The sequence below is a fragment of the Salvelinus sp. IW2-2015 genome, linkage group LG28 (assembly GCF_002910315.2).
Source record: "Salvelinus sp. IW2-2015 linkage group LG28, ASM291031v2, whole genome shotgun sequence".
Taxonomy (NCBI): domain Eukaryota; kingdom Metazoa; phylum Chordata; class Actinopteri; order Salmoniformes; family Salmonidae; genus Salvelinus; species Salvelinus sp. IW2-2015.
The window spans coordinates 4,251,096-4,275,907 of NC_036868.1; the positions used below are offsets into that span (position 1 = coordinate 4,251,096).

The 24,812-nt window shown below is 42.8% G+C and overlaps 1 protein-coding gene across 1 annotated transcript; it reads left to right on the plus strand.

Moving 5' to 3' along the window:
* The first annotated feature begins 11,027 nt into the window (after positions 1–11,027).
* LOC111954556 (solute carrier family 35 member F6) lies at positions 11,028–22,715 on the plus strand. The gene is made up of 6 exons (XM_023974373.2): positions 11,028–11,214; positions 14,028–14,100; positions 14,256–14,427; positions 16,172–16,387; positions 21,420–21,530; positions 21,828–22,715. Exons 1-6 carry the CDS (start codon positions 11,138–11,140, stop codon positions 22,304–22,306), a joined length of 1,128 nt encoding a protein of 375 aa, XP_023830141.1. The 5' UTR covers positions 11,028–11,137; the 3' UTR covers positions 22,307–22,715.
* The last annotated feature ends 2,097 nt before the right edge of the window (positions 22,716–24,812 follow it).

Genomic DNA, 24,812 nt, shown 5'->3' on the forward strand with positions numbered 1-24,812 from the left:
ATCTGTAAATGATTGTCTGAGTGTTGTAGTGTGCCCTGGCTATCTGTAAATGATGTTGAGTTGTTGTAGTGTGCCCCTGGCTATCTGTAAATGATGTCTGAGTGTTGTAGTGTGCCCCTGGCTATCTGTAAATGATGTCTGAGTGTTGTAGTGTGCCCTGGCTATCTGTAAATGATGTCTGAGTGTTGTAGTGTGCCCCTGGCTATCTGTAAATGATGTCTGAGTGTTGTAGTGTGCCCTGGCTATCTGTAAATGATGTCTGAGTGTTGTAGTGTGCCCCTGGCTATCTGTAAATGATGTCTGAGTGTTGTAGTGTGCCCCTGGCTACTGTAATGATGTCTGAGTGTGAGTGTGCCCTGCTATCTGTAAATGATGTCTGAGTGTTGTAGTGTGCCCCTGGCTATCTGTAAATGATGTCTGAGTGTTGTGTGTGCCCCTGGCTATCTGTAAATGATGTCTGAGTGTTGTAGTGTGCCCCTGGCTATCTGTAAATGATGTCTGAGTGTTGTAGTGTGCCCTGGCTATCTGTAAATGATGTCTGATGTGTGTAGTGTGCCCCTGGTATCTGTAAATGATGTCTGAGTGTTGTAGTGTGCCCCTGGCTATCTGTAAATGATGTCTGAGTGTTGTAGTGTGCCCCTGGCTATCTGTAAAGGATGTCTGAGTGTTGTAGTGTGCCCCTGGCTATCTGTAAATGATGTATGAGTGTTGTAGTGTGCCCCTGGCTATCTGTAAAAAATAAAGAAAAAATTGTGTCGTCTGGTTAGCTGAAAATAATATTACCCCCAAATCAGACTCGAACCTCTGTCCAGCAACTGTCGAGCCAACATCTTAACCATTATGCCAAGAGGGCTGCACCTCTTGAAAAGGTTGCTCAGTATTGTGTTAAGGTCTGTGCAATATTAAATACAGCTTTTTATTTTTACTGGCTCTTATGTAAGCCTTTCTAAAGACTTCCGAACTGGCAACGGACATGCTCAAGCTTGAATTAACATAACTCGGTTCTACCCCCCCTGGGTGTACGTTTTGGCTTTTGCCCGAGCACTACACACAGCTGAATCAAATAATGAAAGCTTGATGATGAGTTGGTTATTTGAATCAGCTGTGCAGTGCTAGGGCAAAACACCAAAAGTACACCCAGTGGGGGCAGGACCAAGTTAGGGAAACTCTGGTTTAAACTATCAAGGCATTATGGCTGGGGTTGAGCCATTTCAAGCGATAAACACATTGTTCGTCTCTTCATGTGCGAAATGAGGCCTCTGGTTCTCAATGACCAGAGGGGAAAATCAAAGAAGTAAATAAAAGAAAGAGATGAAAGATCACAATTAGATTGATTAGGGAGTCTGGGAAAGACATCAAATTAGTCTGGAAAGATGTAGCTTAGCAACAGGCTTGATTAAGTTGGAGGCACTATTTCCTAAGTGCCTTGCTGCTTTTGATAGGCTTATAGGTGGCTGTGACCTGAGCCAGTGTTATGTATCACTATTCATCAAAAGCACCCACTGTCAWATGAGCCTCTCAGTGTCACACACACAGACAGATTGATTCCAATGTACATTACTTTTTGGGGGGGATATAAGGTTGTATTTTTTATTCACACTCAGTAGTAGGACGTACGACTAATTCATGATTTAATTGCAAACACTGTTACCACATCTACATACATGCACTCATCAACTCTATGTTGTAAGAGCATAATATGATGAAGAGCTAAAATAACCTAGTTCATTTGACCAAATATAATATTACCCTCACAATACACAGACAGCACATAATCCACCCATACACTGAACTACAACATAGGAGCATCAGACAACCATAGGATCATGTGTGTACCTTAGGTTAATGTAAGGCAGGATCATGATGCCCAGGCTTGGTTGTGCCGTTAAGGCAGTGGCCTCCGGGACATATCCTATTGTATTTCCCCCTGCCTGCATGGGATTGAATCCCGGCCCTACTGTCCTTTCTCCACACTGTATCTCCTGTCTATTTCTCCTTCATTTCATGCCTCTAGTCCAGGGATGGGCAACTGGCCCGCTCTGATTGCATGTGTGGGTGTGGCTTGCCACTGAAGCCCCTCATGATGAGTTCAGATTTTTTGTGGCCAGCACCCTCATCAAAGTTGCCCATCCCTGATCTAGTCTATATCCATAAAACATGGAAATAGACTACTTCTTCAAACTTCGGTTTAGATTATTTAGTAGGCAGGTTGACAGAACAGGTTTGCCATTACGTCAAACTCCTTAACCGGCATCTACAGAGCTCCCCATCTGACCTTTCTGCGTTCTACTTGGTTCGACAACAGAACAGCCTGTACAGTTTTCCCCGACATCCTCTTCTCCAGTTCTCCCTCAGGTCCCACCTGACAAAACTGGATGCAGCTGTCAATCAAGTGTTTTTTCGTGGTCAGACGGTATGAAATCAACATGCTTCTAGCTATTCATCTTTTTTTCATGTGTCTCCTTCACACAGATGTTACAGCAGTTCAAGGGCACGTCTTTAGATGGGTAAACATTTTTGCAGCATATGTTGCATAGGCAGTTKGTTTTTTTGTGAGGTACACAAATGTTTTGCTGCATCAACCTTGCCGCATCAACCGTCTGTCAGTTCAACTGCTTTTAAAAATGTGGGAGCACTGAAAAATGTATGCCGCTCAGTAACACAATCTCATCAAAGTGATCCAACGATGCACCTACAGTATCTTGTCTTACTGCTCGATGTGATCTTTCATTTTTAATGTCATAATGCAACGTTGACTGCAAACACTATCCCAAAATGGTAAACAACCTGAGCACAATAGTCTGTTCCCGTTTGGGAGCCCTAGCTATGCAGTATTTACCATACCCATCTCCAGATGAGAGTGGAAGCCTGGGCAAACCTTGTACAAACACTTTGACAAGATACAGTACATAGGAATACCATTCTCAGAGGATCGAGGCGAGAGCTGATTTGTTGTGTCACGTGGAGAGGCACTTGAACAGACCTTGTGGGGGTGAGAGATGAGAGGACTCCAGTCTGCAGTGACGAAAGACAAGTGGCTTCACAGAGAGTGAGAAGGGTTCCTAACTCGCTCAGTGGCTTGAGAAGTAGTCCCTGGCATTTGCCTGCCCTAAAACCATTCTCATCACAAGTGCTATTTCTGTGGAGAGTGCACAGACACGCAGGCAGGAGGGAATGCAACAGGCAGCCCATTTCAGTTCATTTAATAATCATCAGATGAGAGGGCCTGAGCCCTGGATATGAGGTCATTCTAAACCAATCTGAACTTAAAACCCTAGACTCTTATCTATGTTATCTTACTAACTTATATGTTATGCATRGCTTTCATGCCTCAATATTTTAAGGAATTAATATTAGTCGAGGCAGTGAACCTCATGGGATTGAAATGATGCCTGAGGAAAAAGACTTGTGCGTATTCATGTCACTCAAGCCGGGTCGGTGTGTATTATGTGACGTCTGGGGGCCTTTCTTTAAGTATGATGGTTGTCCTTGACAAAACTGCTCTGCTCACCGACCTGCCTTGATTGACATCAACACTAGCCCTGAGCAACTAAGAGACAGAACAAGCCAGAGCCAGCCAAACAACTTTGGACTTGGCTGCCATCTGCTGTTCATATTTGAAACATTCAATGATTCCTAATGTATTTGAATACAGCAAGTAACCTGGAGGTTGGTGCAAGTTATTCATGTGACCTCAATTGAGCCAAATCATGGGAGATTTACATGTCAATATTGATAATTCCATTTCTGTGGCAAAGTCTCTGAGTTAGCCTATGTACTAGAATAATACTAAGGACAATTAAGCCATTGATTCTAATAACAGAAGCATTAACCCTTCATATCATGAATGCATGTTAACATCAGCTATCTATGGATCAATGAATGTATGAATGTGTAGAGACCTTTGTGTCTGGATGTTAGCATGGATTAAAAATACTCTGTAATTTCTATTCTCTGAGACAATGCACAGCCGGCGAATAACTGAATGCAAAGTTMAATTGTTATTGATTTAATTAAACCTTTATTTCAAKTCAAATCAAATTGTACTTGTCACATGCGCCAAATTCAACAGGTGTAGACCTTACTGTGAAGTGCTTAGTTACAAGCACCTTAACCAACAATGCAGTTCAAGAAATAGAGTTAAGAAAATATTTACTAAATAAACTAAAGTTTWAAAAAATTATAAAAAGGAACACAATAAAATGACATAACAATAACYAGGCTATATACAGGTGATACCGGTACAGAGTCAATGTGCGGGTGTACAGGTTAGTCCAGGTAATTTGTAGGGGGGGGTGGGTGCATTTGATCAAATGGTGGCCTTTTGGAACTAGACTTGGCGCTCCGGTACCACTTGCTGTGCAGAAGCAGAGAGAACAGTCTATGACTTGGGTGACTGGAGTCTTTGAACATTTTTTGTGCCTTCCTCTGACACCACCTAGTATATAGGGGTGGCAGGTAGCCTAATGGTTAGAGCGTTGGACTTGTAACCGAAAGGTTGCAAGATTGAATCCCCGAGCTGACAAGGTAAAAATCTGGCGTTCTGACCCTGAACAAGGCAATTAATCCACTGTTCCTAGGCCGTCATTGAAAATAAGAATTTGTTCTTAACTGACTTGCCTAGTTAAATAAAGGTAAAAAAAATAAATAGGTCCTTGAAGGTTGGCCCAAGTGATGTATTGGGCTGTATGCACTACCCTCTGTAGTGCTTTATGCCATAATGTAGTCCACGAATGACAACGTTGAATTCTTAATTGTTTATTTTAATTAAACCTGGGGGGGGGGGATCCCCACCGGATCCTTCATCTGGCCCATTCTCATTCATCTCCTGAATTCTTCTCACATCCATTCAATTGCCTTAATAAATATTCTAAACCCATTTCAATGTCTGGTCCTTAAACTTGTGAACATGATGTAAGTTCCATCATGAGCTGAACATTTAGGGTGTGTTCCTCTGCCCCAGGCATTGTTGACACATGCCAGATCTTACAAATGCCTGGATAGGTATTTTACATTTCAACTAATCACATATGTTATAGCAATCTGTCCGTAGGTGGCACAGTCGACGACGTGGCACGCCACCATAYGTTGATGCACGCAACGTTTGAGCAGGGGAACGTTTCTTTGGCAAATGACAGGAGTTGCAAGGAGTGGTATGTAATAGCTGAACAGAGACAGCAACCAGGCTAGGTTGAATGTGACCTTTTTCAAACAGTCCATTTATATTTTCCAACGGGGCTATACATTTGGGTTAGGTTTTTTTTATCGCCTGAGTAGCCTCGTTTCACTGCCAAAAATACAATTAAACCATCTAGTGTTCAGCAAAATAACAACACAATGTCAAATACAGGTATCCTAGTCAAATAATTAACATCCAATCACATTAACCGTTACTCTCTCGCTGGAATTCTACTAACGGTCTGTATGTAGTCAAACGTAGCTGCTGCTCATGTTGGTATCTGTACTGATGGTGCAAAAGCCATYACAGGGAGACATAGTGGAGTGGTAACGCGCGTGCAAGCAGTTGCTCCCAAAGCCACTTGGGTACACTGCAGCATCCACRGAGAGGCTCTTGCTGCCAAAGGAATGCCTGACAGCTTGAAAGACGTTTTGGACACTACAATGAAAATGGTTAACTTTGTTAAAGCAAGGCCCCTGAACTCGCGTGTATTTTCTGCACTATGCAATGATATGGGCAGCGACCATCTAACGCTTTTACAACATACAGAAGTGTGCTGGTTATCAGGACAAAGTATTGACACATTTTTTTAAATTGAGAGARGAGCTTAAAGTTTTCTTTACTGACCATAATTTTCACTTGTCTGACCGCTTGCATGATGACAAGTTTCTCACATGACTGGCCTATCTGGGCGATGTTTTTTTCCGCCTGAATGATCTGAATCTAGGATTACAGGAACTCTCCGCAGCTATAAGGACAACACACAGGTCTTTCCATCATTGTATGATTTTTTTGCGTGGAAATTAACTCAAGCTTACGGACAGTGTCATATGTGATATAGCGAAGCACCTGAGTGAGTTGGGTGCGCAATTATGCAGGTATTTTCCCAAAACGGATGACACAAACAACTGGATTCATAATACCTTTCATGCCCTACCTCCAGTCCACTTAACGATATCTGAACAAGAGAGCCTCATCGAAATTGCAACAAGCGGTTCTGTGAAAATTGAATTTAATCAGAAGCCATTGCCAGATTTCTGGATTGGGCTGCGCTCAGAGTATCCTGTTTTGGCAAATTATGCTGTTAAGACACTGATACCCTTTGCAACCACGTACCTACGTGAGAGTGGATTCTCAGTCCTCTAGCATGAAAACTAAATACAGGCACAGACTGTGTGTGGGAAATGATTTAAGACTGAGACTCTCGCCAATATAACCCAAAATTTCAGTTATGTGCATCCTTTCAAGCACACCCTTCCCATTAACCTGTGGTGAGTTATTCCCAATTTTCCATGAACAAATAAGGTTTTATATGTAAGATGGTTAATTAAATAAAGAGCAAAATTATTGATTATTATTAAATTATTATTTGTGCCCTGGACCTATAAGAGCTCTCTGTCACTTCACACGAGCCGGGTTGTGACAAACTCACACTTATTCTTATGTTTAATAAATGTATCTTACAATGATTACAATGATGGCAAAAAAACAACATTTGAGAATGCGCTAACCCTGGTGCTAGAGGCGGTACGCAGCTGGAGGTTGAATGTTTGAAGGGTTACGGGACTATAAAAAGTTTGGGAACCACTGTTTTACACTAATATATGCATTTGTTTATATACTTTTATTGCAATGTTTAATAAAATGTGAGCTTTTCAGGGACCAAAAAAGAAAATCACTAAAAGCCAGGGCCAGGGGCATCATCCACCCCAAAAATCTGAGGGGGCACAAAGTCAATGAGGATGGCTGGGGGGTGATCCGTAAGTTGGAGAATTTATCATTTTTCAAACACCTGAAACAGCTTTTTCCTGGAATCTAAAGCCATAATCATTATGCTTAAAGGGAGACTTCACCGCTAGACACTATTTGGGGTGTTTTTCAAGTCTCCCTACATAATTATGAGTGATGAGAGAGTGTTTCAGACATAATTATTCACTATAGTGAATGTCATACATTGCCACAGATGTTCCTGCATACTGTTGTGTCTCCAGAGCAAATAAACTGTCTTGAATAAAGGATGTCTATTTATTTGCTATATTGAGACTAATCTACTGTTTTATTGAAACATGTTTACTTGCAAACAAATTCAAGTTTAAATGATGCACCAACTCCCTGCATAATTAGTTTAAGTAGTAAGATTGAAGCTAGTTTATTCAAATACATTTCATGAATATCACAATGAATTGATCCAGAAGTTGAAGTCAACACTATTTGTTTCTGACGCAGCTGGAATCATTTAGTCACTTGTCAGTGCACTTGTAAAAAATATTATATAAAACACCATTATATACATATGTACAACAGCTAGCCATATCTAAACCACAATGCAGTTGTGAGCATACTTATCACGACTCAGGATATGACCCAGATGCACACGGGAGGAGGATAGTACAGTTCTCAGATAATTTAGTAGAAACACGGGGCAGGCAAAGGGCAGGTCGAGGGCAGGCAGACYTTCATGATCAGGTCGGAGTCAGGCAGGTACAGGACGGCAGGCAGGCTCGGGGTCAGGGCAGGCAGAATGGTCAGAACTGGGAAAAACCTGGAAACAGAACTAGAGAAACAGGAATGTGAGAAAGAACACTGGTAAGACCTGACAAGACAAGACGAACTGGCAACAGACAAACAGAGAACACAGGTATAAATACACAGGGGATAATGGGAAGATGACCGACACCTGCATGGGGGTGGAGAGAAGCACAAAGACAGGTGAAACAGATCAGGGTGTGACAATACTAGGCATTCTATATTATACTACAATATCAGTCTAACTGAATATGGATGTTGTGTTGGTTGAATGTTCCAGGCAGGTTCTAGAATGTGTTCTTGTGTTGGGTAATGGCAGCTGGTTTAGCAGGCTTTGGTGCTATGGCGATGTTCTTCACCACCCARTGCTTCGACCGCTTGTAGAAGATTTGTATGTACTGTATGTACTGCAAGTCTCCTGGAAATACATGAAGACTGATCATGAGGATGTGTAAAACACGAAGACTGATCATGAGGATGTGTAACTGTAACCGATGTGAAATGGCTAGCTAGTTAGCGGTGGTGCGCGCTAATAGCGTTTCAGTCGGTGACGTCACTCGCTCTGAGACCTGAAGTAGTTGTTCCCCTTGCTCTGCAATGGCCACTGCTTTTTCGGCGCGATGGGTAACGATGCTTCGTGGGTGACAGTTGTTGATGTGTGGAGAGGGTRCCTGGACGAAAGTTATACCGTTACATAACCATACACTAAAACATGTTCATCTGTAAACAAAAAAGGGTACCGTACTGGTATTTGTTTTGTTACACTCAGAGTCAATGTTGGGGCATTGAGATGGGCTGTTAGCAAAGATGTGAAGAGTTTGAGGGGTGCTTGACTTGTAGACAGTTTAGGGTATTGGTGATTTTGTTTTCTCGAGAGGGTATTGTGATTTCATAAATACCTTTGGCTGTCCTGGCTTGTTTCAAAGTCAGATGATGTTGAGCTTGAGCTTATTCCAGACTGAAAGCTTTCATTCACTGAGTCTACAGGCTCTGTACTACTAAAGTTGGCATCAAGGTCATCATCAGCAGCAGGAGTAGGATACACAGTAGTCAGTGATTAGACAACATTTTACTACTTTGTCCCCATTAATACAAACTCAAACAAGGTACTATATCCACCCCCCCCCCTCCCCCCCCCGTCCCACATGTCAACAGATCATTCATACTAACCTTCACACACAATACCCACCCCTAACAGACACCAGCCAGTCACCCAAACCATCCCCTCCTTACTAATACTTTCTTTTCTGCAATTTAGACTTCAAGCCTTGCATTAACTTTCAACTAAGCCTCAACAATACAGAGAAAACTACAGTAGAAGTTGTAGCCTACTTGTAAACACACCAACTATGACAACAAGACATGGAGCATGTTTATGCCGAACTCCAATATATTTATTTGCTCATCATGGAGTCATGGAAAGATTTTGTAGATTTTAGAAGGTGACATACAATAGTTCCTGGTGCTGAGCTTGATGTTGATGCCTCTGCAAATGTTGATGAGATCGGACTCTAAATAGAACACATAACATTAGCTTCTGCGGTAGTACGTTAGCTTGCAAAGTTACAAATCACATTGCCAGATAGCAGCTGGCTTACATTGATATGCTTTGGAATGTCTAGCCAACGTATTATGAAAGCTACCTAGCTAGATTTTAGTTTAGATAAACAAATGTAGTTCGCTAGCTAGGTAATGTTAGCATATATTGATCAGAAATAAAGTGTAGTCATTGTTAATGTTGTAAATGACTATTGTAGATGGAAACGGATGATTTTTTATGGAATATCTACATAGGCGTACAGAGGTCCATTATCAGCAACCATCACTAATGTGTTCCAATGGCATGTTGTGTTAGCTAATCCAAGTTTATCATTTTAAAAGGATAATTGCAATTATGCTAGCACAGCTGAAAATTGTTGTTCTGATTAAAGAAGCAATAAAACGAGCCTTCTTTATGTAACAGTATAATTTTAGTCCACCCCCTCGCCCCAACCCGGGCGCGAACCAGGGACCCTCTGCATACATCAACAACAGTCACCCACGAAGCATCGTTACCCATCGCTCCACAAAGGCCACGGCCCTTGCAGAGCAAGGGGAACCACTACTTCAAGGTCTCAAAGCGAGTGACGTAACTAATTGAAATGCTATTAGCGCGCACCACCGCTAACTAGCTAGCCATTTCACATCCGTTACGCTCACCCCCCTTTCGACCTCCTCCTTTTCAGCAGCAACCAGTGATCCGGGTCAACAGCATCAATGTACCAGTATAACTTTATGGCATCCCCTCGCGCGAACCAGGGACCCTCTGCACACATCAACAACAGTCACCCACGAAGCATCGTTACCCATCGCTCCACAAAGGCTGCGGCCCTTGCAGAGCAAGGGGAACCACTACTTCAAGGTCTCAAAGCGAGTGACGTAACCGATTGAAACGCTATTAGTGCGCACCAACACTAACTAGCTAGCCATTTCACATCCGTTACATTTAGACTAGTTGAGTATCTGGAGCATAAGCATTTGTAGGTTCGATTACAGGCTCAAAATGGCCAGAAACAAAGACTTTTCTTCTGAAACTCGTCAGTCTATTCTTGTTCTGAGAAATGAAGGCTACTCCATGCAAGAAATTGCCAACAAACTGAAGATCTCGTACAACGTGGTGTACTTCTCCCTTCACAGGACAGCGCAAACTTGCCCTAACCAGAATAGAAAGAGTGGGAGGCCCCGGTGCACAACTGAGCAAGAGGACAAGTACATTAGTGTCTTGTTTGAGAAACAGATGCCTTCTTTTGCCCATCTTAATCTTTTCATTGGCCAGTCTGAGTTATGGCTTTTTCTGTGCGACTCATCCTAGTGAAATAGAGCAGTGAAATATGTAAATTGTTTTGCATATCTAAGCATACCTCTTAAACTGTCTGTATCCTACTGACTCGTGTTTATTTAAGAAACTAAATATGCTTCTCTGCATCTCTGCTAAAAATCTGGGTAAAATATTTAAAGGAATGTGAATCTTATTCAGTACATTTAGTTATTGCTTGCTTTTCTTAAGTCTACCAACCATGCCAGGAGGCATGCCAGCTAAGATAGTTAGACAAGCTAGCTATCCTAACTTGATTGATAGACTAAACTGGGTTATCTCTTTCTCTCTCTTTATATATATATATATATCACCCATGAATAGGAACTGTTCCCTGATACATTATAATCGTATGTGTCTAAAGGTCGTTTTTTGGGAACAAAACCTACAGTCCTTCGGACTGAATGACAAAACCACAACAGGAAACGAACTATCCTTTAACTGCTTGTGCGCACTCGGTCAGCTGACACACTCGAAGTCATGTGATTTAATTCCTGTAGGCAGAAATAGTGAACACAAGTCGCTGCGTTTGAAACAAAGTATATAGTAGTTGTATTTTCTATCCCGGCACGTCCAACATGGCTTGGACAAAGTATCAACTCTTTCTTGCGGGTCTTATGCTCACAACCGGCTCTATCAACACGCTATCGGCAAAGTAAGTGAACGCTTCATTCATGTTGTCAATTGATTTCACGGTCTACGATGTAGCCAATGGCATAGGCCAGTGTTGAACATCTGGTTGATCGCAAAGCCATTCCTATTCGTTCAACAAACATTTTATGTAAAAAAAAAAAAAAACGATAAAGCCTTGGGTCCCTAATTGTGTTATTCGTTTCGCGGTAGGTGCGCTTGATTCACCTGTCCTAGCGCCGGGAAGGCAAAGTGTTCCCATTTTGAACCATTGAAGATAAAACTTTACCTACCCGGTAGTCCCAGAGAGCAATTTAGGTGGACCTATAGTTCTACCGCTGGCCAATCCGATAGTTTAGATCACAGAGTCTGCAGTTTCCTTGAGCGATAGACTGTAAAAAGAATACTCAAACGTACAGCAAAGTTGATAATGTGAGATTTGAAATATTTTTCACACCGCGACACGGACGACTAAGTCACTCATTAACGTCTATGTCACCGTATTATACTTTGAGCGTTTGATTGAGTCTGCCTGGAGTGCAAGATMGGTGTGGTTTGAACTTTTGGGACTATATTGTAGGTTCCATTGTTCAAAGCAAGCTCAAACAAGCGCAAGTATTTGAAAGGAGACAGATTGGTCTCTGGTTTCTGACTGTTAGTGTGACATTCTTGTTAATCACAATATGAGTAAGTTCATGTTTAAATTGTCGATCAGAGCAGTCACTTTTTTTCAACAGTTTTACTAGTCATAAATTGCGTTACCAGCACTGCAGCTGTAATGAATGCGTATAGCAGTGTTTTGATAAGCTTGCGTTGTAATTATTTGTGGTTGTGTATTTGTTAAAATCGAGGAATATTTCACTTTCTCTGGTTATAGGAGTAACAACATGAATTGGCGCAGGAGACACAAGTAATGCAGTGCGATTTAAGTTTCACCATCAGCTGGAAGACTGTGTCCCCTTTTCTCAGCCTATGGCGGGAGAGAGAGGAGGCACTGTGAGTCGGGTGAGAGGCAACCTCACCGCTGCTCCCTCCTCTCATACTGACCATCAGATGCAGGCCATCAGTCCAGTAAAAATACAATTATTATGCTCACTCAGCTGTGTCTCAAAAGTAATACAACAAATTATGTATTACCAATGTTCTCATATACCTACAATTTWWWWWWAWATATAATTTCAAATTGGTCTGAGAAGAACATTGGCAGGGAAATTCAAGCTTAGCCAATATGCAGTGATACTGTATTGGGCCTATAGCCTACTGCACAAACCTCATTGTTACATAACTGTTTTTAATTGGATAATGTTGCATAGGCTTACATTTAAGACATGTTAAAAATAAATCCGAGCAGTAGATCTCTTTCTTGCATTTTGACTCAGAAAGTGATCTTGACTCAAAAGTTTGGTGACCACTCTCCTAGACATCAAGATTTGGGCCACAATGTTTATTACACTGTTGAATCCTTGTGAACTGAATTATTATGGCTCAATCTCTTTATATATTTTACAGTAGGCTAAYTTAGGCGAGGCTACTTGACATTTTATTGTACTTTTGGGAAAAAGCTAGATTTCCATGATGCCATTGTTGTAGGCCTAAATGCCTGTTTTAAATTGCTTTGGTCAGTAATGAGCCAATCTGTCTGTAAACAATGACTGGTTGAGAATTAGAAGCTGTATGTTTGCTTACTAGCTTAGCTTAGGTGTAGCCTAAATGCAATATATGACTAAATTTGAAATTGTGAAATTGCTAGACATTAGACAAGTGCCAAACACAGGGAGGGAAACCTTTCACGTGCTCTTGCGTCACTGTTGATTAATACATGTATTTTGATGACATGAAGCGCGAGGACACTGCTGTCTCTGCAAATCACATTTGCTTTGTTGCCACAAAAAAAGCAGACTTCTCTAAACTATGGCTTGGCGTCTCAACTTCTCTTTTGCTGTCATGCAAAATGTGATATAGACTGGGCCTATAGGTCGTAGTTGTGCTACCGTGTGCTCTTTTATGTCATGTGGAAATGGCACTTTATCAACGTGGTCTAGTCTGGCAAGTCCCATCAGTGTGTCTCAAATCACAACTGTACTGGAATACTGTATAAAATACATGGTTGCTCTTGCTCAGTGCAATGAGACAATGTAGCAAATAGAGAGATCACGTTTCATCTGCTTTCTTTGGGTTTCTTTCCAGAGCAGTCACCAGAAACCAAACACTTCACTCTCTGTGCTTCACTGAGGAGAATGTTATCTTGAACTGAGAACAGTTTTCTCTTGTTGATTAAAAATGTAGATGTCAGTAGACCTTTGAGTTGATTTAACCAACTGTATATGTTATTGGACTTGGCAATGTGTGAATGTAAAACTTCCTCAGATCAACAGCTAAATTCAGTCAATCAAACAGTTACTCAACTGGGTACAGTGGTGATATGGAGCGCAGACTGCTACTGTGAGGAAAGGGCCACATCATCACTTTGTGAGGTGCTGTGACCACAGCCCGTAGTCTATATTCAATCAGCAAGGAGAACTCACATGCTGGTCATGCCTCTACTGATCAGGCCTATTGGACTATAAAAGTCAGCGGGTGTTCAGGTAGCTAGGCACAGATGACTAAGTCACTCATTAACCCCTTTGTCACCGTATCATACTTTGAGCATTTGATTGAGTCTGCCTGGAGTGCCAGATGGGTGTGGTTTGAACTTTTGGGACTATATTGTTGGTTCCATTGCGCAAAGCTCAATCAAGRGCAAGTATTTGAAAGGAGACAGATTGGTCTCTGGTTTCTGACTCTGTTCGTGTGACATTCTTGAGCAAACTTAATAAACTTTCTCTTGTTCTCCCTCAGATGGGCTGACATGTTCTCCGCAAAGGGTTGCAAAGACTCCACTGAACACACATTCAACCACCCGTTTGTACAGGTACAGTCTCCCTTCCCCTCATAAAAAAACACTGAATATAACTATATAAGCTAGACCTAACTTAATTACTTGATGTTTATCAACCGTGTTGATGGGAAGGTTCCTAAATGCTGTCATTGCCCCCCCCCCATCGCTCTGTCTCTCCCTCTCTCTAGGCCGTAGGGATGTTCCTGGGGGAGCTCAGTTGTCTGGCCGTCTTCCACATGCTGCTTTGTCACGACAGACGAAGACCAGAGCCCAAGATGAACACGGGCCAGAGCTTCAACCCCCTCCTCTTCCTCCCCCCTGCCCTCTGTGACATGACCGCTACCTCCATCATGTATGTTGGTACGTGATCCCAACATCCTAGATATTTATCTTCATTTTGTGTTGCAGTGTGCTCCAGAGTTTTCTGGGAATGTGTCGCTCGCTGCTTGGGCCACCATTTAATTCCATCGCACTTTACATAATATTTTCATAATTTGACAATTCACACCAAAAAGGGCTTCCAAGTTTGATTCTTACAAAATATTCTTCAAAAACTGCAAGAAAGTCCAAATGATCTATAAAATATTATCGTCAGAGGCACAATTTTAAACTGTATTCCCCTTTAAGTTCTTGTGAAGTGTCTCCCATTTGTTTTAAGGAACTGGATCACAATAACCGAGAAGTCTCGATTTCTGGGTCATCATACTGAAAGTTTGTGCTGACTGTCTGTGGACCTGGGATCAATTAGTATTTGCTTTCTTTTGCCAGAAATTAATTGCCAGTTGAGACAATTGGATAGTTCCAAAAGTGCAACCCCCACCCATCTGCCACTCCAGGCAGGCTATTGTTATATATATATATATATTTCATTTCACCATTATTTATCCAGGTAGGCTAGTTGAGAACAAGTTCTCATTTGSAACTGCGACCTGGCCAAGATAAAGCAAAGCAGTTCGACACATACAACAACACAGAGTTACACATGGAATAAACAAACATTCAGTCAATAATACAGTAGGAAGGTCTATATACAGCATGTGCAAATGAGGTAGCATAAGGGAGGTAAGGCAATAAATAGGCCATGGTGGCGAAGTAATTACAATATAGCAATTAAACACTGGAATGGTAGATGTGCAGAAGATGAATGTGCAAGTAGAGATACTGGGGTGCAAAAGAGCAAGATAAATACAGTATGGGATGAGGTAGTTGGATGGGCTATGTACAGGTGCAGTGATCTGTGAGCTGCTCTGACAGCTGGTGCTTAAAGCTAGTGAGGGAGATATGAGTCTCCTGCCTCAGTGTTTTTTGCAGTTCGTTCCAGTCATTGGCAGCAGATAACTGGAAGGAAAGGCGGCCAAAGGAAGAATTGGCTTTGGGGATGACCAGTGAGATATACCTGCTGGAGCGCGTGCTACGGGTAGGTGCTGCTATGGTGACCAGTGAGCATAGATAAGGCAGGGCTTTACCTAGCAGAGACTTGTAGATGACCTGGAGCCAGTGGGTTTGGCGACGAGTATGACGCGAGGGCCAGCCAACGAGGGCGTACAGGTCGCAGTGGTGGGTAGTATATGGGGCTTTGGTGACAAAACGGATGGCACTGTGATAGACTGCATCCAATTTGTTGAGTAGAGTGTTGGAAGCTATTTTGTAAATGACATCGCCGAAGGTACGGTAGGATGGTCAGTTTTACAAGGGTATATTTGGCAGCATGAGTGAAGGATGCTTTGTTGCGAAATAGGAAGCCGATTCTAGATTTAATTTTGGATTGGAGATGCTTAATGTGAGTCTGGAAGGAGAGTTTACAGTCTAGCCAGACACCTAGGTATTTGTAGTTGTCCACATATTATAAGTCAGAACCATCCAGAGTAGTGTATGTATGTATATATATTTATTTATTTATTTATTTATTTTAACCTTTCTTTTAACTGGGCAAGTCAGTTTAGGACAAATTCTTATTTACAATGACAGCCAACACCGGCCAAACCCAGACGATGCTGTGCCAATCACGTCCGGTTGTGATCCAGCCTGGAACAAGAAATAAACCAAATCCTATTTGAACCAAGGTCTGTCTGTTACCCTCTGTGACTCTATCCTTTCTCCCCAGCCCTGAACATGACGAGTGCCTCCAGCTTCCAGATGCTGCGTGGGGCGGTGATCATCTTCACGGGCCTGCTGTCGGTGGCCTTCCTGGGGCGCCGCCTGGTGGCCAGTCAGTGGACGGGCATCTTTGTCACTATTCTGGGCCTGGTGATGGTGGGCCTGGCTGACTTCATAAGTGGAAACAAGGACGACTCACACAAACTCAGCGAGGTCATCACTGGTAAGAGAGAAAGAATGGTGGGTTGGAAGGGAATACTTCCTGTGTCACAGGTATGCCTGGGTTAGAACACATTGTTAAGAGGATAATGAGTAGCCACTTAGTGGAAAAGTTAGGGTCCTGATCGAAAATAATCTTTCCCTTCTTCCACACTTGAATTATTCACAGATCTAACTCATGATTGTATATGTGAACGCAAGCTTTCCAAAGCTGTAAGTGTAAGCTTAAGTGTTGTTGTCCATTAGTTTGCTACAATTAGGGGAGGGGTGGTACGGTAAGGGGAAAAGAATAAAGGGGGAATGTGTGTGTGTATATATCACACACACACTACCGTTRAAAAGTTTGGGGTTGCTTAGAAATGTCCTTGTTTTTGAAAGAAAGCWCTTTTTTTTGGTCCTTTTAAAATCAAATTGATCAGAGTTAGTGTAGACATTMTTAATGTTGTAAATGACTATTGTAGCTGGAAACTGATGATTTTTAATGGAATATCTACGTAGGCGTACAGAGGTCCATTATCAGCAACAGCCATCACTGATGTGTTCCAATGGCACGTTGTGTTAGCTAATCCAAGTTTATCATTTTAAAAGGCTAATTGATCATTAGAAAACCCTTTGCAATTATGTTAGCACAGCAGAAAACTGTTCTGATTTAAATAAGCAATAAAACTGGCCTTCTTTAGACTAGTTAAGTATCTGGAGCCTCAGCATTTATGTGTTCGATTACAGGCTCAAACTGGCCAGAAACAAAGGACTTTCTTCTGAAACTCAGCAGTCTCTTCTTGTTCTGGGAAATGAAGGCTATTCCATGAGAGAAATTGCCAAGAAACCTGAAGATCTCGTACAACGCTGTGTACTTCTCCCTTCACAGAACAGCACAAACTGACTTTAACCAGAATAGTTAGAGGCGTGGGAGGCCCCGGTGCACAACTGAGCAAGAGGACAAGTACATTAGTGTCTAGTTTGAGAAACAGACACCTCACAAGTCCTCAACTGGCAGCTTCATTAATTAGTATCTGCAAAACACCAGTTTCAACGTCAACAGTGAAGAGGCGACTCCGAGATGCTGGCCTTCCAGGCAGAGTTGCAAAGGAAAAAGCCATATCTCAGACTGGCCAATAAAAATAAAATATTAAGATGGGCAAAAGAACACAGATACTGGACAGAGGAAGATTGGAGAAAAGTGTTATTGACAGACAAATGTAAGTTTGAGGCGTTCGGATCACAAAGAAGAACATTCGTGAGATGCAGAAAAAATGAAAAGATGCTAGAGGAGTGCATCTGTCAAGCATGGTGGAGGCAATGTGATGGTCTGGGGCTGCTTTGGTGGTGGTGAAGTGGGAGATTTGTACAGGGTAAAAGGGATCTTGAAGAAGGAAGGCTATCACTCCATTTTGCAACGCCGTGCCATACCCTGTGGACGGGGCTTCATTGGCACCAATTTCCTCCTCCAACAGGACAATGACCCAAAGCACAGCTCCAAACTATGCAAGAACTATTTAGGGAAGAAGCAGTCGGCTGGTATTCTGTCTATAATGGAGTGGCCAGCACAGTCACCGGATCTCAACCCTATTGACCTGTTGGTACGTAAGAAGTGCCCGTCAAGCCAATCCAACTTGTGGGAGGTGCTTCAGGAAGCATAGGGTGAAATCTCTTCAGAATACCTCAACAAATTGACAACTAGAATGCCAAAGGTCTGCAAGGCTGTAATTGCTGCAAATGGAGGATTCTTTGACGAAAGCGGAGTTTGAAGGACACAATTTATTCCTTCAATTAAAAATCATTATTTATAACCTTGTCAACGTCTTGACTATATTTCCTATTCATTTTGCAACTCATTTCATGTAAACTCAGCAAAAAAATAAATGTCCCTTTTTCAGGACCCTGTCTTGAAAAGATCATTTGTAAAAATCCAAATAACTTCACAGATCTTCTTTGTAAAGGGTTTAAACACTGTTTTCCATGCTTGTTCAATGAACCATAAACAATTAATGAACATGCACCTGTGGAACGGTCGTTAAGACACTATCAGCTTACAGACAGTAGGCAATTAAGGGTCACGGTTATGAAAACTTAGGACACTAAAGAGGCCTTTCTACTGACTCTGAAAAACACAAAAAAGAAAGATGCCCAGAGTCCCTGATCATCTGTGTGAACGTGCCTTAGGCATGCTGCAAGGAGGCATGAGGACTGCAGATGTGGCCAGGGCAATAAATTGCCATGTCCGTACTGTGAGATGCCTAAGACAGCACTACAGGGAGACAGGACGGACAGCTGATCAGGTACAGGACGTCAACAACAACAACTGCCCGAGTTACACCAGGAACGCACAATTCCTCTATCAGTGCTCAGACTGTCCGCAATAGGCTGAGAGAGACTGGACTGTGGGCTTGTAGGCCTGTTGTAAGGCAGGTCCTCACCAGACGCCACCGGCAACAACGTCGACTACGGGTACAAACCCACCGTCGCTGGARCAGACAGGACTGGCAAAAAGTGCTCTTCACTGACGAGTCGCGGTTTTGTCTCACCAGGGGTGATGGTCGGATTTGCGTTTATCGTCGAAGGAATGAGCGTTACACCGAGGCCTGTACTCTGGAGCGGGATCGATTTGGAGGTGGAGGGTCCGTCATGGTCTGGGGTGGTGTGTCACAGCAACATCAGACTGAGCTTGCTGTCATTTCAGGCAATCTCAATGCTGTGCGTTACAGGGACGAAATCCTCCTCCCTCATGTGGTACCCTTCCTGCAGGCTCATCCTGACATGACCCTCCAGCATGACAATGCCACCAGCCATACTGCTTGTTCTGTGTGTGATTTCCTGCAAGACAGGAATGTCAGTGTACTGCCATGGCTAGCGAAGAGCCCGGATCTCAATCCCATTGAGCACGTCTGGGACCTGTTGGATCGGAGGGTGAGGGCTAGAGCCATTCCCCCCCAGAAATGTCCGGGAACTTGCAGGTGCCTTGGTGGAAGAGTGGGGTAACATCTCACAGCAAGAACTGGCAAATCTGGTSCAGTCCATGAGGGGGAGATGCACTGCAGTACTTAGTATCTGGTGTGGCCACCAGCTGCATTGACTGTTACTTTTGATTTTGATCCTCCCTTTGTTCAGAGACACATTATTCAATTTCTGTTAGTCACATGTCTGTAAAACTTGTTCAGTTTATGTCTCAGTTGTTGAATCCTGTTATGTTCATACAAATATTTACATGTTAAGTTTGCTGAAAATAAATGCAGTTGACAGTGAGAGGATGTTTCTTTTTTTGCTGAGTTTGTGTGTATGAATGTGGGATTGGAAATGATGCAGACAATTACATTGATAGCAGCCACAATCTACAGTTGAAGTCAGAAGTTTACATACACTTAGGTTGGAATCATTAAAACTCGTTTTTCAACCACTCCACGAATTTCTTGTTAACAAACTATAGCTTTGGCAAGTCGGTTTGGACATCTACTTTGTGCATGACAAAAGTAATTTTTCCAACAATTGTTTACAGACTTATAATTCACTGTATCACAATTCCAGTGGGTCAGAAGTTTACTTACACTAAGTTGACTGTGCCTTTAAACAGCTTGGCTTTAGAAGCTTCTGATAGGCTAATTGACATAATTTGAGTCAATTGGAGGTGTACCTGTTGATGTATTTCAAGGCCTACCTTCAAACTCAGTGCCTCTGCTTGACATCATGGGAAAATCAAAATTAATCAGCCAAGACCTCAGAAATAAAATGGTAGACCTCCACAAGTCTGGTTCATCCTTGGGAGCAATTTCCATACGCTTGATGGTACCACGTTCATATGTACAAAAAATAGTACGCAAGTATAAACACCATGGGACCACGCAGCCTTCGTACCGCTCAGGAAGGAGATGCGTTCTGTCTCCCAGAGATGAACGTACTTTGGTGTGAAAAGTGCAAATCAATCCCAGAACAGCAGCAAAGGACCTTGTGAAGATGCTGGAGGAAACAGATACTTCTGTATCTTTATCCACAGTAAAATTTGTCCTATATCGACAACCTGAAAGGCTCCTCAGCAAGGAAGAAGCCACTGCTCAAAAACTGCCATWAAAAAAAGCCAAACTACTGTTTACAACTGTACATGGAGACAAAGATCGTACTTTTTGGAGAAATGTCCTCTGGTCTGATGAAACAAAAATAGAACTGTTTGGCCATAATGACCATTGTTATGTTTGGAGGAAAAAAGGCTTGCAAGAACACCATCCCAACCGTGAAGCACGYGGGTGGCAGCATCAGGTTGTGGGGGTGCTTTGCTGCAGGAGGGACTGGTGCACTTCACAAAATAGATGGCTACATGAGGAAGGAAAATGATGTGGATATATTGAAGCAACATCTCAAGACGTCAGTCATGAAGTTAAAGCTTGGTCGCAAATGGGTCTTCCAAATGGACAGTGACCCACCCCAAGCATACTTCCAAAGTTGTGGCAAAATGGCTTAAGGACAATAAAGTCAAGGTATTGGAGTGGACATCACAAAGCCCTGACCTTAATCCTATAGAAAATGTGTGGTCTGAACTGAAAAAGCGTGTGCGAGCAAGGAGACCTACAAACCTGACTCAGTTACACCAGCTCTGTCAGGAGGAAGGGGACAAAGTTCACCCAACTTATTGTGGGAAGCTTGTGAAAGGCTCTCCGAAACGTTTGACCCAAGTTAAACAATTTAAAGGCAATGCTACCAAATACTAATTGAGTGTATGTAGTGTATGAGTTTAAATGTATTTGGCTAAGGTGTATGTGAACTTCCGACTTCAACTGTATCTGTAATATTAAAGCTGATCTACAACCTAAAAAATAAGTGTAGTCTGATCAGTGATTACCCAAAGGAAAGTTGGAAGGAAGGATATATTTGAGTGGTGTTCAATCCAAACAAGGCCCGTGATTGAGTTGGAGTCAATATTTACTTTTTACTATTTACATTTTGCTTCTCCAGAGACTGGTTTTCCCTCAGCAGCAACATCTTGCCAAAACAAATATCCAATGAGGAACTACCATGTAAAGGCCTTACCCATCTCTTCTGACCCCCAGGTGACCTTCTGATCATAATGGCCCAGGTCATTGCGGCTGTCCAGATGGTTCTGGAGGAGAAGTTTGTCTACAAGCACGACGTTCATCCTTTACGGGCAGTGGGCACTGAAGGTAAAGTGAACATATACGTTTCTGGGTGTATGCATTGGGTTAATGTATAACTCTAGCTACAGAATGTAGCAATGGTGTTTGTACAGCTTTGAGAGTGAAGCTTACAGTTAAGATATGCAAGCGTAGCAACCAGATTTTTACATGTGTAAGTAGTACTTAGTAACCTGTTTGACATGTCTCTTTTGTTTCTGTGGAAATAATCATAATGTCTGTGTTGTCACCTTTAGTGCCGTATCAGACAGAATGTTTGTAGCTCGTTAGTAATTCATCCAGCCTTCTTCTCCTCCATCTCTCTAGGGTTCTTTGGCTTCTTCATCCTCTCGCTGCTCCTCATCCCCTTTTTCTACATCCCGGTGGGGAGCTTTAGCAACAACCCCCGACACGTTCTCGAGGACGCGCTGGACGCCTTCTGCCAGATCGGCCACAACCCCATGATCGTCCTGGCGTTGCTCGGCAACACAGTGTCCATCGCCTTCTTCAACTTCGCCGGCATCTCCGTCACCAAGGAAATCAGTGCCACCACYCGCATGGTGCTGGACAGTCTGCGCACCGTGGTCATCTGGGTGGTCAGTCTGGCTCTGGGCTGGGAGCAGTTCCATGGTTTACAGGTTCTGGGTTTCATTGTGTTGTTGGTGGGTGCGGCGCTGTATAATGGGCTTCATCGCCCCCTGCTGGCCAAGATTCCGTGCTGTGCCAACATGGTGGAGGAAGAGGAGGGCAACCCAGCAGAGAGGGCAAGACTGCTGGATGAGGGAAGGGTGCAGGAGGAGACCTAACTGACATGATGAACTTGCAACATGCTGAAAGTGGTGATGGTGGGGGGAGCGGGGGTCTGACATCGATATGACAACCTCGCCATACTCCTGACCACACCGTGAAGACAACACATTTCTCAGATTACTGTACAAGACCCAGTCTTTAAAATTGTGTTCACTCCTGGTAGTAAGTTTCAGGTGACATGTTTATAGGATCTTGGAATAGCCTTCTTTATGGCTTGTTGCAGCATCAGTTAAATATGTGTGTTAATGGTGGCAGGCATTTTATAAATCACTAAACGGTTAAGCATAACACTGTTTTGATAGAGTGCCATACTGTGGTCATTGATAGATACAATCACGACTGAAATTGTTGGCACACTTTATAAAGATGAGCAAAAACAACTAAAATAAATCATACAAATACTGAGCTATATTGTTTTCTATTTTTGGTGGGAAATGGTATTTTATACTAAAACAATTGCTCAGATAAAATTATTTTGTTTAACAAGTCATAAAAAAAAGCGGGAACGTTGATTTAAAAATGTAAAGCTGAACTTGCACGATGCGGGTTGGATAGAGACCTAAGTTAATACAAGTCCATGATTTCATACCAGGGGAAGTCAGAAAGAGGTCAGTACAAATGTCAATGTTCCCTCTTTAGCGGAGACTACAATTGAGCCAATATTATTTATATATTTATTTAACCACGTAGGCCAGTTGAGAACAAGTTCTCATTTACAACTGCGACCTGGACAAGATAAAGCGAAGCAGTGGGACAAAAACAACAACAGAGTTYCACATAAACAAACGTACAGTCAATAACACAATAGAAAAATCTATGTACAGTGTGTGCAAATGTAGGGAGGTAAGGCAATAAATAGACCATAGAGGCGAAATAATTACAATTRAGCATTAACACTGGAGTGATCAATGTGCAGATGATGATGTGCAAGTAGAGATACTGGGGTGCAAAAGAGCATGAGGGTGAGTAATAATATGGGGATGAGGTAGTTGGGTGTGTTATTTACAGATGTGCTATGTACAGYTGCAGTGATCTGTGAGCTGCTCTGACAGCTGGTGCTTAAAGCTAGAGAGGGAGATCCAAGTCTCCAGCTTCAGTGATTTTCCAATTTGTTCCAGTCATTGGCAGCAGAGAACTGGAAGGAAAGGCGGCCAAAGGAAGTGTTGGCTTTGGGGATGACCAGTGAAATATACCTGCTGGAGCGCGTGCTACGGGTGGGTGTTATGGTGACCAGTGAGCTAAGATAAGGCGGGGCTTTACTTAGCGAAGACTTATAGATGACCTGGAGCCAGTGGGTTTGGCGACGAATATGAAGCGAGGGCCAGCCAACGAGGGCGTACAGGTCGCAGTGGTGGGTAGTATATGGGGCTTTGGTGAAAAAATCGGATGGCACTGTAATAGACCGCATCCAATTTGCTGAGTAGAGTGTTGGAGGCTAATTTGTAAATGACATCGCCGAAGTCAAGGATCGGTAGGATAGTCAGTTTTACGAGGGTATGTTTGGCAGCATGAGTGAAGGAGGCTTTGTTGCGAAATAGGAAGCCGATTCTAGATTTAATTTTGGATTGGAGATGCTTAATGTGAGTCTGGAAGGAGAGTTTACAGTCTAGCTAGACACCTAGGTATTTGTAGTTGTCCACATATTCTAAGTCAGAACCGTCCAGAGTAGTGATGCTAGTCGGGCGGGAGGGTGCAGGCAGCAATCGGTTAAAGAGCATGCACTTAGTTTAACTAGCATTGAAATGCAGTTGCAGGCCACAGAAGGAGTGGCCTTCATGTTCCGGCGCCGACAGAGTTGGCCGCTTCGCATTCCTAGGAAACTATGCAGTATTTTGTTTTTTACGTGTTATTTCTTACATTGGTACCCCAGGTAATCTTAGGTTTTATTACATACAGTCGGGAGGAACTATTGGATATAAGAGCAATGTCAACTCACCATCATTACGACCAGGAATACGACTTCCCCAGAGCGGATCCTCTGTTTTGCCCACCACCCAGGACAATGGCTCAGATCCCAGCCGGCGAACCAAAACAACGACGCCGTATGTTCAGTCTCTTGACAACAAGGTAGATGAAATCCGAGCAAGGGTAGCATTCCAGAGAGACATAAGAGATTGTAACGTTCTGTGCTTCACGGAAACATGGCTCACTCGAGACACGCTATCGGAGTCGGTACAGCCAGCTGGTTTCTTCACGCATCGCGCCGACAGAAACCAGCATCTTTCTGGTAAGAAGAGGGGCGGGGAGGTATGCCTTATGATTAACGAGACGTGGTGTGATTATAACAACATACAGGAACTCAAGTCCTTCTGTTCACCTGACTTAGAATTCCTCACAATCAAATGTCGACCGCATTATCTACCAAGAGAATTCTCTTCGATTATAATCACAGCCGCATAAATCCCCCCCCAAGCAGACACATCGATAGCCCTGAACGAACTTCATTTGACTCTATGTAAACTGGAAACCACATATCCTGAGGCTGCATTCATTGTAGCTGGG